The sequence below is a fragment of the Eulemur rufifrons genome, chromosome 20 (assembly GCF_041146395.1).
Source record: "Eulemur rufifrons isolate Redbay chromosome 20, OSU_ERuf_1, whole genome shotgun sequence".
NCBI classification, from domain to species: Eukaryota; Metazoa; Chordata; class Mammalia; order Primates; family Lemuridae; genus Eulemur; species Eulemur rufifrons.
Genome location: NC_091002.1, coordinates 37,528,566 through 37,547,716, shown reverse-complemented (window position 1 = coordinate 37,547,716; position 19,151 = coordinate 37,528,566). Strand labels below are relative to the sequence as shown.

The 19,151-nt window shown below is 41.0% G+C and overlaps 1 protein-coding gene across 4 annotated transcripts in view; it reads right to left on the bottom strand.

The window, feature by feature from the left end:
- The window catches only part of MACROD2 (mono-ADP ribosylhydrolase 2), a 1,707,340-nt gene that overhangs the window by 93,791 nt on the left and 1,594,398 nt on the right, over positions 1-19,151 (bottom strand). For all 4 annotated transcript variants that reach the window (XM_069495843.1, XM_069495844.1, XM_069495845.1 and 1 more), the window contains 2 exons: positions 7,159-7,221; positions 2,868-2,936 (listed from right to left, as the gene is read on the bottom strand). In XM_069495843.1, coding sequence (XP_069351944.1) covers positions 2,868-2,936; positions 7,159-7,221 — 132 coding nt within the window. The remainder of the gene's footprint in view (positions 1-2,867; positions 2,937-7,158; positions 7,222-19,151) is intronic.

The following is a 19,151-nucleotide window of genomic DNA, read 5'->3' as shown; positions in this document are numbered from 1 at the left end:
TGGGAATATGCCTAGAACATTAGAACACAACTGCTAGCATAGAAGAAAACACCCTGGGTTGTAACACTTCTTCTAGAGATACTTCAACTTTCATATAACTATTTTCCTTTTTCAAAAATCTCATCTCCCAAACAAAGTGACATTAGCCAATCTCATGTTTTGTTTGCTTGTTTTCAAACCTTGCAAAGTTACAACATATGTAAAGCCAGTCCACCAACAAGCAAAGCTGGAAATGACTGAATCAGTCTCAGAATGCTTGAGATTCATATCAGAAGAGAAAACAGGACCAGTCCATAATATCAGTGATTTCAAAGCTCAAGAAGATGCTTGGTCTAAGGATCAAAGATGGAAAACAAACTCGAGAGAGCAAGGGCTCCTTCAGGACGTTTTGATCAGCAAAAATGTTCTGCCACTTAAACTGGAGAGTGTAATAAGCATTTCTATATGCGATCTTATAACTGCAGAGCTCTAAAATAGCATAGATGTCACTGAGGAGAGATATTTCTGCATGAAAGCTAATAATGGAGAGTGTTAGAAACGAATCTTCAACACATATGACTGCCTTTTAACCTCATCTTGACCGCAATCTTGGAGGATTTCAGCGGAAATTTTCTTTTTCTTTTTTTTTGTTTTCATTTTAAGCTATGCATCTGTCAGTCAAGATGACAGTTCCATAAGTGTTGGACACTTAATCTGAGCTTTGAACTGATAACCAATTAACAGTGGTCTTTAGTACATGCTATTTTAGAGGAAATAAGGCAAAAATCATATCCTATGTGTTCTATTTTTAATTGAAACTAGATTACATACTAATGTGGTTCTTAAAACATTTTTATTATCTCTAAATAAATAGGTTAAGGAATATTAATGATTTCAGTAATACCCTTGAAATTCAGTAATTCCCTTGAATTTAGTCTTGTTTTTTCACTTCAGTAGATTTAGGGGGTATAGGTGTTTTTTTGTTACATGGATGAATTGTATAAGGTGAACTCAGGGCCCTCAGTGTACCAGTAACCAAAATCGTGTACCTTGTACAGGGAAGCAGGTGTCAAATGACTTATCAGTGGCAGGTTTTAATGGCCTGACTTACCACAACTGTGAGCAGCTTGGATAGCTGTGACATCTTCTAAGAATGCACTGTAGCTCAACTTCTCCCTGTACCTAGTTCTGCTTCTTTCCTTTTTCCATTACAGGGGTTGATCCCAAGAGCTCTCCCTAATAAACATCTGCTTCCTAATCTCCTCCTCAGTCCATCTTCTGGGAAGCCCAGTCTCATGTGTGCCAGGCAAGCAGTGTAAGCAATTGATTTGTATTATTGTGTCTGTGAGGGAGATACAACAATATTGTCCCCATTCTCTGGAGGAGAAAACTGAAGCACAAAGAGGTTCATTACTTGTTAACTCCTTGAACTGCTTGTCAAATGTCATCTAAATTGTGAGCAGCAGAGCCAGGATTTAAGCCCCAACCATCTATCCCGGAGAATATGAACTCTGAGTTACGCTTTGGCTTAGGGGAATGTTGTAGCTGGTTTGATCCTCTATCCAGACCATTAAATTTTCTCTATATCAGCAAAGATTCTTATGTTTTACTTTCTTGTCATTCACGTGTTCACTGAAGGTAGCATCTTTAATTTCATTGAAGAACTTTTCCTTTGCTTTCACAACTTGGCTATTTGGGGTAAGAGGCCTGGTTTTCAGCCTACCTCAGCTTTCAACGTGCCTTCCTCACTAAGCTTAATCATTTTTAGCTTTTGATTGAAAGTGAGAGATGGGCAACTTTTAGGTGGACACTTAGAGCCCACTGCAGGGTTACTAACTGGCCTAATTTAGATACTGTTGTGTTTTAGGAAACAGCGAGGCCCCGAGAGGAGGGAGAGAGGTGAGAGAATGGCTGGTTGGTGGAGGAGTCAGGATACATATGACATTTATCGATTAAGCTCGCCAGATTATATGGGTGCAGTTTGTGGTGCTCCAAAACAATTACAATAGTAACATCAAAGATCACTGATTACAGATCACAACAATTATAATAATAATAATAATAATGAAAAGATCTAAAATATTGCATGAGTTACCAAAATGTGACACAGAGACATGAAGTGAGCACATGTTTTTGGGAAAATGGCACCAACAGATTTGCTCCACACAGGCTTGACACAAACCTTCAATGTGTAAAAATGCAGTATCTTTGAAGCACAGAAAAACAAAGTGCAATAAAATGAGGTATGACTATCCTTTTTGTTTGGGGACTTGTCAATCAGGAGGGAGAGAAAAGAATAGGTCTATTTTATTTCCCCTTATAGATACTTGTTTTAAGTTCTAGCATGCCCACATCAATGTCTCCACTCCTTCTCCCTCAAACTGTCTCCTTTTCTTTTTCTTCTGGGGATACTTGGGTCAGCAACATTTCCTCACAGTAACTGCCCACCGAGTGGAGAATACTGCTCTTGCCAAAGGTTAATTTCTAAGTATGGCTTTCAGATATTTCCGTCTTGGAGAAGGGCACTCTTGGACGTGCTCTTCACATGCCACTCTTTGGAACTTTTTCCTGATGATTAGCTGTAAATAGCAGAACTGACAAACTCTGCTGTTTCCAATAAATACCTTCTCTAAACTTAATTTCTCTGATCGTTCTTTCATTTCCTAAACAGTTGTTTTTCAGAGGAATAGATGTAAACATATATATAAATGAAAAGGCTAGATATGGAATAAAAGAGCATGGGGGAGACATTTCATTGTGTTGGAAACAGAGATGCTTAAAGAGAATTAGTTAGCGTTGCTTGCTGCGTGTCTTTTCCATGTAAACAAAGCCCAAGTAGACTTCCTTTAAGGGTCTACGATTTTTAGATGTAGCAAGTAGTCTCATACCTTCATCTTTACAGGCTTCAACGGCCTCTTCTGAAGCAGGGCTGGGCACAGTGGCCGTGTTGACTCCATCTGTAAAGCGAAAAAAGAAACACTGCCTCAGAGTTCACCCTGTCAGGCTGGGGCTTTGCTGCCCCCCGCACCTCCCTCCCTGTTCCACCAAAGAACACGTGAGTCCATTTCATGCTGTGCTGCATCGAATGATCTCTGAAGGGGCCAGTCGTTTGGGACTCTCTTTAGAATTAGTGAAACAGACACCTTCAGTTAAGACAGAGACTATTGTAACATAAACTTTTTTTTTTTTTTTTTAACGAAAATAGTAGTTGTTGGTAGTATACTTTGGCATTTTGCTTCTTCGTCATATCTTAAAGGATGATATGTTATTTTGCTTAGTAACAGATTGTGAAAGAAAGTATATGCTTGCAAGTTTCTATAAAGTGCTTTTAAAAATTTGGTTTTTCTTAGCACAGCACTTCTGCTCCATTATGCCAGGCTGTCAAACTGCAGGGAACAGCTCTGATGGCTGTCGGGGCAGAGGCCTGGGAGAAGGGCTTCACTTGGCAGAAGGCTCCAGAAGTCATTTGGAGATTTCATGTCACCCAAGAACAAGATGGGGAGTAAGGACTTGGAGGTCTCTGTCCCCCTCCCAGCACCAATTAGCCTCGTCAGAATTGATCTCTCTTCTCAGTGTCATCAGCATCACTGTGACTACTCCCCTTTGGCCTCCAGGATAATAGAAAATTAGCCTACTGACATTAAAACAGTAAATATCAGATGTGAGGATTATTGAAATCATTTGGAGTGGTTGATATCTGATAATTTGAAAAGGAATATATTTTTTCATGCACTAACAGAGTACTGGAACTAAAGGTAACTCATATAAACATGGTAACTAACACACATTTGGAGGCACAGCACATATTTTCTAGCCCATCTTTGTCCATAGTGCATATACTGTTACTTTTGGGTCAGGTCTCAGTGGGAACAGAGGATACGATTTTTAGTAGGGGATAACTGAAGATGATGAATCACTTTGTGGTGTTAGGCGACGATCTCCTATTTTGAAAAAGAAAAGAACAAACTATATCAACCTTCCCTGATGTTATAACAGCTCCCCATTTTCTCTACTTCCTGTCACAGCAAAGCTGCCTGAAAGCAGCTTTTGTGGTCACTCTCACTTCGCACTCCATAATCCACACCAAAGCTGCTTCTCCAAAGTTCCACTGAGGATTGTCTTATCAAAGGTGCCAGCGACCTTCCTGTGCAAATCCAGTGGTCACTTCTCTTTTTGTATCTTACTTGACTTCTCAGTAGCATTTCACAGTCTTCTCTCTGATCATCTTAAAGCACTTTCTTTCTGTGGCTGCTCCATCTTCACTTGCCGCATATCTAGAGGGCATCTTGTCCCAGGCCCGTAGTCTTCATCATTTACGTCTTCTCGCCCAGTCACATGGTTTGCCATATCATCCTTGGGCCAGTGACTCTCGCCCCTGCGTCTGTGCTCCACACCTCTCCCTGGAAGTCTGGACTCTCACATCTCTGAATAACTGGCGTCTTGACATCCCACATGGCAAAGAGTCCTTTCAAACTTACTGTGCCCACAGCTCAGCTGTTAACTGTCTCAACAAAACTTGTGTCCAGTCTTCCATACGTCATCCACGCAGTTACTGAAGCTAAAAACCTAGGACTTAGCCTGGGTCCCTCTTCCCCTCATGCATCTCATCTAACCCATCAGCATGTCTGAATGTGTCTGTTTCCAGAATGTGCTACAGCTCAGTCCATTTTGTCTCCATTTCTAGAAACCGCCATCATCGCTTTTCTGCAGTAGCCTTCTAACCGGACTCTTGCTTCTTTTGACCTATTTTCACTTGCAGGCAAAATTAGCTTTTTAAAACATATAAATCATGTCTGTCTGATACTTGCAATCCTCTGTTAACTTATTTTTGTAGTTCTTATGAAATCAGATTGTATATGGTCAGACATGATCTGGCATTTGTGTTATCTGTTCGCTCCATGTAGAATATTCTGTCAGCATCTCGCCATTCAACTTTCGTTTTAACAACCACTTCCTCAGAGAGTCCCCCCAAATCCAGCTAATGGAAAGTTGCCTCCTGGGTATTCCATGTCACCGTACTTCTCTGCAAGGCACTTATCACTGTTGATATTTTCATCCTTTTTTATTTATTGTTTCATTCCCCTACCAAAATACAAGCTTCAAGGAAGCAGGAATATTGTCCTTAGTGTTTGTTGCCATATTCTCAGTGCTCAGCACAGTGCCTGGGACACAGTCAATCCTTGATAGGTATTTGTAAAGTGATTCTTTTTTTAGGAATATTATCTCTAACTTTTATTTGACTAGATCACCACAACAGTCAAAACTGCTGGATTATGCTGTTTTGAGATTGTGGGTTTTTTCATGATGTGGAAGAGGCCTGCAAGGCTATATAATCAGAATTGAAGCTGGAAATTATATTGAATGAAAAGATATTTTCATTTTGGAAAAATAATAGCAGGTCAAAAGGGCTTTAATGACTAGAACTACATCTTCAATTTCTCTGCACTCTGATTAGAGAAGCTATGAAATAGCAGAGAGAACATAACAATGTATATTGATACCAGCCAGGATCATAGATGGATCCTGTCACTGAAGTCTGTTCCAGCTGGCAGGCTCACTTGGAGAGTGAGAGATGCCACTCAGGGATGCGTTTAGGACTCGTCTTCACATTGAGAGGTGCCTGGCTTGTGATAATGCTCTCAGATTCAGGAGGTGGAGAAGAGGGCTGACATCCTAACTCTCTCTGCTCACAGGCAAGGTGATCCCAAATCCAAAAAGAAACTACCTGTTTTCAACTGATTAAAGGGAAAAGGATGAATAAATAAAGCACAGGCAGATATGGATGCATGTATATAAATGCATGTGCATACGTGTGTGCGCGCATGTGCACGTATATATACAGGGGTAGGGAAAAAAATCTGTGTTGATAAAGGCAGTTTGGGACAGAGCAGTGAGTGAATAAAACCTGTGAAACCTCAGCAGTCAGAGAATGGCCTTAGCTGTCAGCAGTTAGTCGACTAATACTTGTCAGCCCCAAACAGTAAAAACAGTGACAGCTTTTCACATAAGACTCATCTGCTATGGAGCATGATGATGTGTGTCGGTTGGGGGTTTGGAAGGGTTGGATAACAACAGTTTGCTGTACCAGAAATTCATCTCATTGCAAGGACTACGCTGCAGAAAAGGGAACCAGCCGACCCAGTAACAGGTACACAAGGTCCTTGCTGCCTTGCTTCACTGCTTTCTCTGATTGGCCTTCTTCAATTCCATCTTCCAGGTTAATAATAAAAGCTTCTAGTTCCCTAGCAAAAGCTCCAAGGTTAATGTATGAAGTTTTCATTGAAAAACTTATCATACTACCTGGTTTAATTCCAAGAGTTCAGCACCTGGCCTAGGACGTGCCTGGCATGCATTAGACAGAGCCCACTATTCCAAAGATGCCCCTCCGTGGGGCTCATTAGAACTGAGACAATGAATTGGAAACTAAAGGGAAGAAGGATTTTTTATTTTGGTGGTGATGTTGGTAACTGCATGATTGTGTCTATCATTCTTTTAAAGGAGAGTGTGCCTGAGTACAAAAATGGGTAGGAAGAGATAATAAATCAAAGATGATTCCAATCCCTTTTGAGCCTTAAGTGCTACTTTATTTAAAAAATGTTCAATTTATAATGTACAGTGTAGAATCTATAAGCGTTCAATTGACACACACGTCCTTTAGTGAACACAGATGATGACAGATCTCACTTAGAGCACTGTGTGGTGGGGTAGTCAGGCTCCATGCCACTGTATCCCACAACTGCAGAGAAATAACCAGAAGATTTAATGCAAAACAGTAAAGAACGCCCCACTCAATGTGCAAGGAAAGCCTCTTGTTCATTTCCTTTAAACTGGTTTTATTTTAATGTTTCCCTCAAGCTAAATCTGCTAATTTTGGCCTGACTTAAGCCAGCCGAGTTCTGGCTTGGCACTTCCAACCTCCACCTGACCCTCTTGAAACATGACTAGGCAAACTGTTGTTATAGGGAAGAAAAATGGAATCGATGAATGAGATGTGAGAATGTTTGATCATAGTCAACTCATAGTTAAAAGTGTCGGTGGCTTCCTAAGGGAGACCTGAATGAATACTGGAGTTAATCTGGTGAAAGTTATAAGCATTTTCAGACAATAGCATCGAGTAAAGTCATTGTTCACCTCTGTGGATGAGGCCTAGGAGACTCCTCAAAAGAAATCTGAGCCCACCTGCTTCTTGGCTCTGCCCTTCCATTTCTTCCGCACTTTGCTTTTCCTCTGGACCATTCTCATCTTTCAAGAAAACCACAGAGGGAAGAAAAAAATGCATCAAGTCAATTTATGAAATCTCTCTTTATGGCTAATATGCAGCACTGAAATTAATTGTAACCAATGTAGCATGACTCCACATAAAGCAAGGCAGAGAGATGAATCAAAGGCATGAAACAGAAAAAATTACCTACATAAATAGGTACATTTATACTCGTCCCTTCTCACATGAATTGCTAGATGAAACGTTGAACTGCAGTAAACAAAATTCACTCAGCAGTATTGGTAACATCTCTCTCCTGGCTCGGTAGTTCCCAAAACGCAAAACAGATTTCAATTCCTGTCTGCTTTTCTCCCTTGTCTCAAGTAACATGCGCTATATAAGGAAGCTTGGCTGATGAAGTTTCTATGCCCTTTATTTTTCTGTTTGATATATGTTACAAAAAAAAAACAAAACCTATTTTCACTTAACTTGCATTTGACAGTCTAACATGATTGTTGGTTCAAGTTTATGCCATAGTATGGAACTCTGTGAAAAATAAATAACTGGACAGGTACAAGGGAGGCTGTATACTAGGAACTATTTAAAAACATTTTATTTTATCTTAAAATGTGTACTATATCTGTGGATATATGTGTAGAAAAAAAGAAACTTTTCAAAGGCAAGTAAAGGCACGGTTTTATATTCATTGCTGGAAGGGTCTCCAATTTGCTTTTTCTTTGGAAAATAAAGTAAATAAAATGATAATTTATCTAAGGGCATAGGAACAAAATAGAAAACATGTAGTTAAATACAAAAAACAGAAGCAGAAGTTACCAGGCTATATTAATATGGGTTAAAAATGGCAACAAGTGCTTTGTATCTCAAAAAGTAGAGTTTGTCTCCCTTCTCTTTGAATCCTGATTGGTTCTATAACTTGTTTAGACCAACAGAATGTGGTAGAAATAATATTTTGGGACTTTCAAGGGGCCCTCGGAGGACTGGCAGCCTCTGCTTTCTTCCTCTAGGAAGCCAGGCACCATGCTGTAGAGAAGCTGAAGCTAGTCTACCAAGTGGAGAGAGAGACATAGAGAGAGAGAAGGGCCATAGGGAGGAGCTCTGAGGGGCAGACATGTGAGTGAAGTTTTCTGGAACCTTCCAACCCAGCCCAGCTGCCAGCCGAATGCAACGGAGTGGCAACCTCAGCCTATGCCACAACAAACAGAAGAGTCATCCAGCTGAGCCCCGACCCACAAGCAGACCAAATAACTTAGTTTTGCTTGAGAGCTCTGACCCATCACCTCCTAATACTGCCAGCTCTTACTCCAGAGGCAAGAGGATGGGGACGCCTCCCCATAGGAAGCCTCTACTACTAGAGTTGAAAGAAGAACCTCAGAAACAATGAGGAAATGTATCACCTAGCAGCTCTGAAAAAGAACTGATGGAAGAGAGTTTCAGATAGAGAAACATTGAGATTTGACGTAAACGAAAGAAAAAGTTTATCATAGAATGAGACCAAAAGGAAAAAAGAGACACCCTGAAGTTGAAAAATGCAGTCAATAGATCTATAACATGGCAGAATCCTCTCTGTTCAGCACTGTGCCATTTGTCATGGGGGGGCACAGTATAATTCTTAGTCTAAGAACCCTGGCCAGCTCTGTATGCACCTAGATCCAGTGTTCTAAGTGGCATATTTACAAGCACCATGAGATTATATGACATTTTCTCTATTCCGGTTCTGCTTTTGGCTTTTGCCAGTGTTGGCTTTTGCTCTAGGGAGGAAATAGTCATTTCTGCTGTTCTTGCTCTCTGACCAAGGTCAAGCTGATGCAGGAGCATGTGCCAAAAACTTGCCTTTAAAACTAGTCTGGTTACTGGTCCTCCTACAGAATAGGAATAAAGGGCTTTCTTATGAAGAGAGGAAAATAAGAAGAGAAACAGCAATTAAATCACAGGAATGTGAGGAATTGGGTCCAGCAGTTGTAAACGCATAAAAAGGAAATTCATGGTTAGACCCCCACATCCAGCTTTCTAATAGTAACAACCAGTTGGGCAGTTTACCTAATCTACTGCTTCTGGGCTTTTATCCTTCGTCCCCACGTATGCTGGCCCATGCCCTAACACAGATGTCTGAGTGGCATGCTTTTCTTTCCTGCTTTGAGTCTCGGCTGCACAGTTTTCTGTTTGTAGTACTCCTGTCCTTGGGGACCAAACTCAAGAAACACTTGGCATGTTTATCGTGGAGCAAATGCCTTGTAGAAGAATGCTGGATTTGCCATTTGAGTAACGTGCCCTCAGATAAAAAGGTTCAGGTACATTGCTTTCGTCGGTTTCCAAGACAGTGCATCTTCAAATCCAGCAGGGGGAACCAATGTAGAAGTCTTGCTTTCCAAGCCCAGCATATGCATTCTTGGGCAATGAGATTAGCATTCATTTCACTTGCTTTTAGAAGGACATTTTGGCTGGCTTGTAACTTTCCATCCATTTTAAATGCCTCAAATGGATGAGTTCTTAGTGAAACAGTGGGTGTCCACTGGTAGAAAAAAAGTCACATTACACAGTTACTGGTGTTTGATAAGGACAAGCTTTCCTTGTTTCAGCCCTGTCTGTCTAGCTATCTTCACAGAAAGCACATAAACAATAAAAAGTGAAGTAGAGTGCGGCATGCAAACTTGTGCTTTTCAGAAGGGATTTTAAAAGGTTTCTATAAATGTTGAAGCAATATAGGGAAATGCCAGGCTATTTTGTTAGCTTAAAAAATGTTACACAAAAGCTACATTTTCAGAGTTAACATACCTTTAAGATCACATATTTACTTCAGGTAATAAATTTCCATAGCATTCATGTTGAGTGTGGCGTAACACTTGACTTTCTCATGCTGAAAAGCACAGTAACTTGGGAAAATTCCACTGGTTATATCTTTCTCATTTTCCAGTATTAGTGCTCTACTCCCTCACTCTTTAAACTCATATTTATTGAGCATGTACTATCTGCAAGAGTATTTCAGAAATTTTATAGAAATTAAATGAGACTCCTGATGCAAAGTATATTCAGGTCCTGATTAAGCCAAATCCTGAGGACTCTGTTGCTTGCCCCGCAGATTCCCCTGACTTCCGCTCACCTGCATGAGCTACCTCATACATCCTCTGCAGAGAGAGATGTCCCCTTCTTGTTCCCACGCTGTCCTAGGCACCCAGCACTGTGCCTAAAATCAACTGGGGGCTCCGTAAAAACTTGTCAAGGGATTAAGAAGGAAACTCCATTTTCTCCCTAAGCTGTAATAATTGTTTTGCTTGAATCCCATTTTAGTTTTCTGTGTAGATAAGGTATGACATCTATCTGAGCTTCTGCTTGAATTTCATTCAGTGGTGGATTAGTTTAAAAATTTCATGTCTATTCGATCTCAACTAAGGATTCTCAAAAAAATCAAATGTGGTGAAGGGTGGGGGGAGCAGGAGCATCTGCTGTTGCCAGCACCACCCAGGCCGGCCTCCGACCCCATCCCTGCTCTCCTGGGTGGTGGCGAGCACTTTCCAGTGTGTCGTTGCTTCAGCTCTTGTCGACAGTCTCTGTTCTCAGCCTAGAAGCCAGTTTGATTTAAAATGTAAGGCTGCTCATACCACCCTGCTGCTCAAACACTCTGGCAGCAGGACTCCGGATGGTGGAGACTCCGATTCTCCTGCCCTCATTCCCTTCTAGTCGTTTTCCTGCTCTCTGGCTCTGGCCATGCTGGCCTCTGTGCTGTTCCTGCAGCTCCCTGGGTTCTCTTCTTCCCAGGTCTTTGCGCTGCCTCACCTCTCCAGAGCCTCCAGGTCTTTGCTCAAATGTCCCCTTTTCGCTGAAGTGTGTGCTGAACCCTCCATTATAAATGTCATCATCTCCTCATCCCCTCACACTTCATCCTGTTCAGCGTTTTCTCTTTGGTTTTTCAATTGTCCACCATCTTCTAACATATCCTGTAGTTTAGGTAGATATTATGCTCGTTGTTCATGTGTACCAGCCCCTTGTTGAATATAAGCTCCACAGAGGCTCAAGGGTCTTTGCTTCATTCACTGATGTCTCCTAAGTACCTGGAATGAGCTCGTGGTACGTGTTCAATAAATATTGTCAATTAATAAACCATGCTCTTGCCTTACCTGGCCTTGCCTAGCTAGTTCACAAATGAATCAGGAAGAAAATTATCTTCTATTCCAAAATCTTAAGGCTACTTATGAAATATGAGGTCTTTATGTCATGTGGGGCAGAATTTTTCAAGGAAAGTGACCCAGACATAAGAACTCAGGCTCTCATTATAATACAGCTATTACCATTTGGTCCTATTATTAGAGCCATTAGCTAAGAGAAATCCCTTCCCCAGGCCTGGGGAGATTTTGCGTGGAAGCTGTTATGATATGATTCTCCAGACTAATGACTTGGAACCTCCTGGGAAGGTGGTGAAGCATTTGTAGTTAGTTTGGGAAAATGTTGGTCGATGCTCTCCTGGGTTCCAGTTCTACCCCAAATAAACTCAAATAGTATTACGAGCATGTCCCATTCACAGAGGGGGAGAAGACCCATGGATTAGTCTTCAATTATAGGGCAGAGAAGACAACTGTCTCAACTCTACCTCTTTAAACACGTCTTGAAACAGCACAGTTGTCCATGTGGAAGGAAGAGGAAATAATTGAACCTGTTATTTTTTAAACCTGTGTGTCTGTTCAGGGAGATGTAAGTGTGACGCGTGTTCAAGGAGAGGAAACACATGAGTAGTAGCATGTAACTGTCCCTTCCATATATTTCGTATAGAGTGACAAGCACTCAATAAGGAAGGAGCTCAACAAGTATCTGCGGAAGGATTGAATTTTGTAGCATTTCAACGTTGCAGGTATAACCCTGGCATACCAAAGTCTGCTGTGGCATCTCTTGGTATAAAAATAGCACAAGGCAATACACCAGAGAGCTATTTTCAATATCACATGTTACCCTTCTAATAGATAACATATGGTTCTCCCATATGGCATGTTAATATAAATACTTTGATACGGTTAGTTTTTAATCCAAGGATTGCCAAGTACTTTATAAACACTATTCATTATTAGCACAGTCTTCCCTGGGGAAGTTGTAGCACCTTGCAGAGATACAAAGCATCCTGTATACAATCAATAACTATTAAGGAACAACAATAAGAAGAAATATGTTAATGTGGCTGTTTTTTCAATAAACCAGTAAATGGGAATTAAGCAACTTTCCCAAAGTCTTCCAATGACTTCATGGGGTCACTGAGGTTAGAAATCAACTTATGATGACACTTATGGTTATTCTACGAGTTGATATATTCCAGTGAATTGACCATAAATTATACTAGTTCTCAGATGTGCGTATAACCTGGTGTCTACCCTGTAACTGGGAAAATTATGGACAAAGTGAGGTTAGCATAATAGCATTACAATGAGATTTCCTTGCTCTCTCTCATTCTCTCTCTCCAACAAAACAACAACTGCATTTTTCCAATAACTTCGTAAACCCTAAGGTTAAATTTTCTTGTGAAAACTATATTGCTCTGTCTCATCATTTGCGTTCCTGAATCAAGATACCCAGTGCTCCTACACATTTGTTTAAAACAGGCATACATTGTACTCTGTGCAGATGTTAAATACAGAACTGGAAAGACGAAATGTTTTTGTTTTTTTTTTTTGGTTTTTCACTGAAGAATGGAAAATATAATATATAAAGACATAATAAATAGAAGAATCATCCCATGAATAAATTCAAAAGATCTTAACTATCTTTGTCATCAATTAATGTTTATTGAGTACCTACAAAGTTCAAGATGCTAGAGAAGGAATAAATTAGGCTATTCGGAAGACAAAAGCTTTCCCTTTGGGAGTTGACAACAGAGGGAGGGATGGAAAGGTGTCATGATATGTGCCTGCCTGCACAAGGTGAAACTGAGGCTAGAGATGATTATCGAGAGAAATATATAAAATTTTATTTCCTGTATGTAGATACGAATAAATGTTGGGTATTTGAGCTGAATAAAATGAGTAAATGCTCCAATTCTCCATTTGGCATTGTCCAAATAGCTCTTTAGGAAGTTATTGATTGAAGATGTACACGTGTGTGCTCAAGTGTCCCTCTGGGGCAACTCCCAGAGGGAAAGTCTTTTGCTTTCTAAATAGCCTAATTTATTTCCTCTCCAGGGTATGATTCAGTACACATATATCTGAAGTTGTGGGCAGCCTCACATTATCATGGGAAATAAAAACCTTCCTTTTTGGGTTTCTACCACTTCCCCCCCTTTAAAATATTTGTTCCTTCTTTGTTGAGACATGCTATTTTAAGTGGTGAAAGTGAAGATTTTAAAAATGCCGATTTGGAATTTTGAAGTTTAAAATGAAAGCAATGTATGGGTTTTCCATAATTCATATGAACTTTTTATAAAAATGTGCCCTTACCCTAATTATAATCCCACAGATGACAAAATTCATCAACTACCCCAAAGCTGCCTGACAACTACAGAAAACAACACTGTTCTCTGTATGTATTTTCTCGCTTTAAAAATTACAAATTCTCAGTAATGGTTTTGTTTAACCAAATGTTTTGCTAAGAGCTCTTTGACATCGTACCATAATAAATTTCAACATATTCCCTTTACTTAACATGAAAATCATCTGCACGTGGAGAAACCACACACCTTTAGGCAGAGTGTAGAGCAAATGTTTTCTTTATGTGGAATTTTAGGCACAGAAAGCTGTCTTCCTTAGGATCGCACGCTTTCCTTCTAAAGGAGTGACTTGGAAGTTACTCTCTCGGAAGCACTAATTCTCAAACTTCTCTGTGCATCAGAAGCCCCTGGAGGGCTTGTTAAAATACAAGTTTTGGGGCTCTAGTTCAGTGGAGCTTGGGTGGGGCTCAACACCTGCATCTCTAACCAGTTCTCAGGTGATGCCACTGCTATGGGTCTGGGAACCACTCTTTGAGAATCATTGATTTAGGCTTTAGAGTATTAACCAGTAAGAATAGGAAGTATATGATTCGATTGATTTTTATTAATTAAATATGGCCATGAACATCTCACCCTTAGCTTCATTACCGTATGTTTATTTTCCAACCTCTGAATCTCTGTAGCCATGAGTTGAGTAATCCCTTGAGATTACACTAATATTTCTTAGCAGGAAAAAGAAACGCAGACTTTTTCTATAATCAATATATAAAATTTACCTTTCCTCTAAATGTTCACTAAAGATGATAATTAAATCACTGTATCTTAAAATGCCTTCATTGTCAAGCAAAATGTTGCAGAAGTTGCCTCTGCTCTAGACACTGCTGGGTGCTGCAGCCAGAGGAATGAACAAGCTGGGGGTCTGCCCCCTCCAGCAGCTTGCTGGAGAGACAGATGAGTGAACACACAACCCCAGCCAAGTCCAACAAACCGTGTGCTGGAGGAAACAGGGAAGGGTAGGGGTGTTCTCAGGTTAAGCACCCAATTCCAGTTCTGAGGGTCAGGGAAACTTTCTCAGAGGAGGTACTGCTCCAGCTGTGACCTTTGTCACTGGGCAAATATTTATTGAACACTCAGCCCCTACCAGACTCTGTCCTAGAGCTGTGCTGCCCACTGAGATAGCTGCTAGCCATACATGGCAACTGGGCACTCGAAATGAGGGAAGTCCAAATTGGGATGTGCTGTACATGTGAAATACAAATCAGCTTTTGAAGACAGCACAAAAAATGTAAATATTGATTAAAATAGAGTTAACCTTAATGTCATTTTTTTTGTTTACTTTTTAAATGTTTGGCTTCTCAAAAATTTAAAATGACACATGAATTTGTAACTCACGTTATATTTCTGTTGGACAATGCTGCTCTAGAGATAGCTAGTGAGGAAAATGTAGCTGAAGCTGTCAAATGCCCGCTGGTCGTGCCTTGGCACTCACCTCTGATTTCTGCGTGTGCCAGTGGCTTCTCCTCCTGAATAGGCCTCCTGGGGGTTTTTTCTGGATGTTTGTTTTGCCAACACTGAAGTGCTGGGGAATTAGTGCCCTGGAAGCAGCCCTCGACCCATGATGGACAGGGGCAGGCGGATTAACACCCCTAGGCTGGTGCTCGTGCCCCTTCCGTGGGATGACTGAGGCACACCTGCATTGTCTTCTAGAGTCCTCCTGCAGGACCAGCTCCCAGCTGCCACAGGACAATCTACTTATTCCTTGCACCTGTGTTTGCTTCCTGCCCTTCCTTGTCTCACCTTACTACTCCCCTACTGGTGCTTCCGGGTATCCCCCTGAATCGGCTGCTTGCCCTTGAATCTTAGTTAGGGGCCCCCAATAGCACACATGAGACAAAGATTTTTAAACCAAATAGTTATATATTATCCCCAATCATGATAAGTGCTAACGAAGGGAAATGCTGGTTGCTAAGATGGCATCTAACAAAGTCATCAGAGATGCCTTCCCTGGGGAAGTGGCATTTGACCTGACAAGCCTAAGGCATTGATAAAGCAAGATTAATGAGGTAAAGAGAGAGAGATGGATGAGTGTTCCAGGTAGAGCCAAGAGCATGTCCAAGGACCCTTATGTGGGGACAACTGTGCAATCTTCAGAGATTTGGGAGGGGCCAGTGGGATAGGAGTGCTCAAAACAGGCCTAACCAGGGGGATGTTCAGGCAGATGGAGCAGGATGAGTTGAGGGGAGAGGGAATATCTCACGGGGAGGGGAACAAGAGCCAGAGAGGAGCAGAGCATGTATGTTTGGGGAGTCACGGTGATTTATAATAGCATGGCTGCAGCACTGATAGCAGAGGGAGTGGACAAAGGAGTGAAGCCAGGTGAAGAATGGGTAGTCCTGTTGGGAAGTCATTGTACTATTTGCTGGAAGGGACACATGACTATGGAAAGAAGTAGGGAGCCATGGAGTATTCTCTCTCACAAGGCAGGAAGGGCAGCGATAAGCAACCCACTTGGAATTGATTGAAATACTCCAGACAAGAGATGGGGGAGGTCTGAGATACCGGGGGTGGTGAGGGTGGGGAGGGACAGGTGAAAAGAGAGAGAACAGGATGGATTGAGGGGAGATACTCGAGGGGTAAAATCAGCTGGCTTTGGTGAGCTGTTGGACCTGGGTTTGGAGGATGAGGAATGGTGCCAACCTCTACTATGAAAGCTCTGAATTATCCTAATTAACATTCATAACAACTTAATGGTATAGATATAATAAATATTCTATTTTATAGGTGGAGAAATGATCTAATCTCAGTAACTCTTTGAAGGTTCCATAGCTAGCAGAGGGCAGAGACAGGATGTGAGCCTCAGTCACTGGCCTCCGAAGCACAGGCTGTTAATCGCCGTGCTATGGAACCCCAGGCCATGGAACGCTGCAGGGTGTGCAGCCTGGGAGCAAAGGGCAACATGCCGGTCTTGGGTGACCGTGGGATGGGCGCCAGATCTTCTAGTAGAAAAGAAGGGAGGGCAAAGAGATGAATAGAAAAAAATAGCCCAGTAGAAATCTGTTTAGAATAATTTCTAGAAAATTTGAATAGGATATTTTGAAAGAGTAAAGTATGTATATAATGGTACTTTTTAAATAAAATTACCCTACTTGCTGATATTCCTGGTTAGCTTTTTATGTTTTCCTTTTGAGACCTTGTCCGGGCTGTACGTTTTGACTGATGGTCTGAGGCAGTTGCTTCTGATATCTGTTCTCTTTATGTCACAAATAGGAATGTATCCTATTGCGAACCCTCGGGGCCAGTGTAAGCAAAAGGACTCTAGCCTTCTTCATACCTTCTTTATCCCATTTCTGCCTAAGTTCTGTGATTTCCAGACCCATTGCAATTGCTCCTCCTCCTACATGTATCCAATATCCTCATGATTTCTGTCCCATCAAGCCGTGCTTTAAGAAGGCATCAGCTGTCATTTTCAATTTACTGTAAATTACTTTTATTTAGTAATGAACCTGTTACCTCTCCCAAGACGACTGAGAACTCCCCCTAATTATCTAGTCTTCCTACTTATAACAATAGTGCTATAATTACTACACTGAGCAGGGAATGCTAAGACCTCCTGGTCTTGAATTTACCCCAAAATTTCCATTAGGTATACACTAAAAAGTCTTACGAAGGTCTTACTTCACTTTGAATAAATAAAATCCTACATCTTTTTTCTGTACATTCACTTCCAAATGGTCTCTGTCTTTCCCCTGTGCCGGGCAATACCTGCTGGCAATGGATCGCGTTGAGACGATAATCACGTTCTTATTCGCCACCGGAAACAATGACGCCACTGACTCAAGGACTAGGAAAAACTTTTCTAGGGCGGCTGGTGCTATTTCAGACAAGTCAATGTGAATATCAGAAGCCCAATCAAAAGATAAATAGGCACATCTGTTTCTTCTTTCCTGGTGGCAGAGCAGGCCACTGACAGTTACGCATCGCCAGTACGTACAAGGCTATAGACATAAAACGACACGTGAGTCCCTAGCTGAGGAGTCCTCTGACATGGTTTTTGTTCGTTCTGCCAAATTCGTCAATTTGAAGAAGTCTGCCCTTCTAGAATGTACTTTCTTAGATAACTGGAAAGGAATTCCAGCTGTCTCTCACCACAGAAATACGTTTAGTAAAACAATATAGCAGACGGCCTCGTGATCGATGAAAAGAGAAATCTCTGCAGGTGACTGTATCCCTTCGAAGTGGGAATGGGCCTGCCTAGTGGACATCGGCCTCTTCGCTCTCATGGGCCTTAGGGACAGTCATATGACAAGCAGCGCCCCTTCCTACCTAAACAGATGCAGCTACACAGAGAGGCGCCGAGTGCTGCAGGGTGCAGGAGACAGAAACAGCCTGATGGTGGAGAGATTATAGAGCCCCGCCCACGAGAAAGACCCCAGGAGAAGAGAACAGTCCTATAGCAACGGCTTGAGAAAGGTTTTTAGGATTTTTAATCTTCTTGTCAGCTTTTTTATGAGAATAAATCATTTCTCCCAGTTCTCATTACTAATGTCAGATGATCCTGGACTTGATGGAGCCAATTTCCCTGTTTCATGAACCACCCAAAAAAACCTGTTGCTTCTAGAAATGTCAAAATGGCCTTAGTCTTTTAACATTTAGACTGTGAATAAGGTTTTCTTCTGAAAACCCCAGAATAATGGTATTGTCATAAATGCTGTGTTGAGACTGTAAAATGTCAATCAAAAACATGTCAGGTTAGAGCAACAGTTTTTCTGATCACCTGACAGTATTAGGACAAATAAATATACGCATGTACTACTTGAGCCATTGAAATGAATGGCAGGTGAATAATGTCTTAGACAACTGGCTAATAAATTGAAAATCAATCATTTACGAGAACAAATAATTGCAGGAAGAAGCACTATATATTCAAAAATGAAAGATGACCCTTCGAAGTCTGTCCTATTAAAGCTAATTATGATTTTTGGACAGTTTTAATTACAACTAATAAGTTCTTTAAGGGTAAACTTCAAGAGGGTTAATCAAAGACTTAAGATTGCAGATTTAAGAAACAGATGTATACATGATTCATTGACTTTTTAAATAATTTCCTTTATTCATAGAACTCCCTACTTCTTGCAAGATTTTTTGCATCTCTGCATGGTTTTCATATAGCAACTTGAGTGAACAATTTTATAAAGCTACAGGTTTGGGCATGGGAACAAAGGAAGAAAGTGGATATTACTTATCTACAGCTAGGAAACATTAAATATGAACATCTTTTAGTTTCTTCCTTTAGCTTTCTTGTTTCCTCTTTTAGTATGACTTCATTAGTCATACATACATATCAACACATTTTCTTTTGTGAAGTCATGGGTAGCTAATACATTTTTTTATTAATGCCCTGGTAAAATTAAAATGTAGATTTTGTTCTTAAGAATTTTCATCCAAGGAGTTGATTTCAGTTGCTGATAAAGGCACAGGATGCTTTTGCTTTGTTTGGTTTTTTGCTGCGTTCAGTGTCATTGATGAGGCATGCTGATGTTCTAGAAAGCA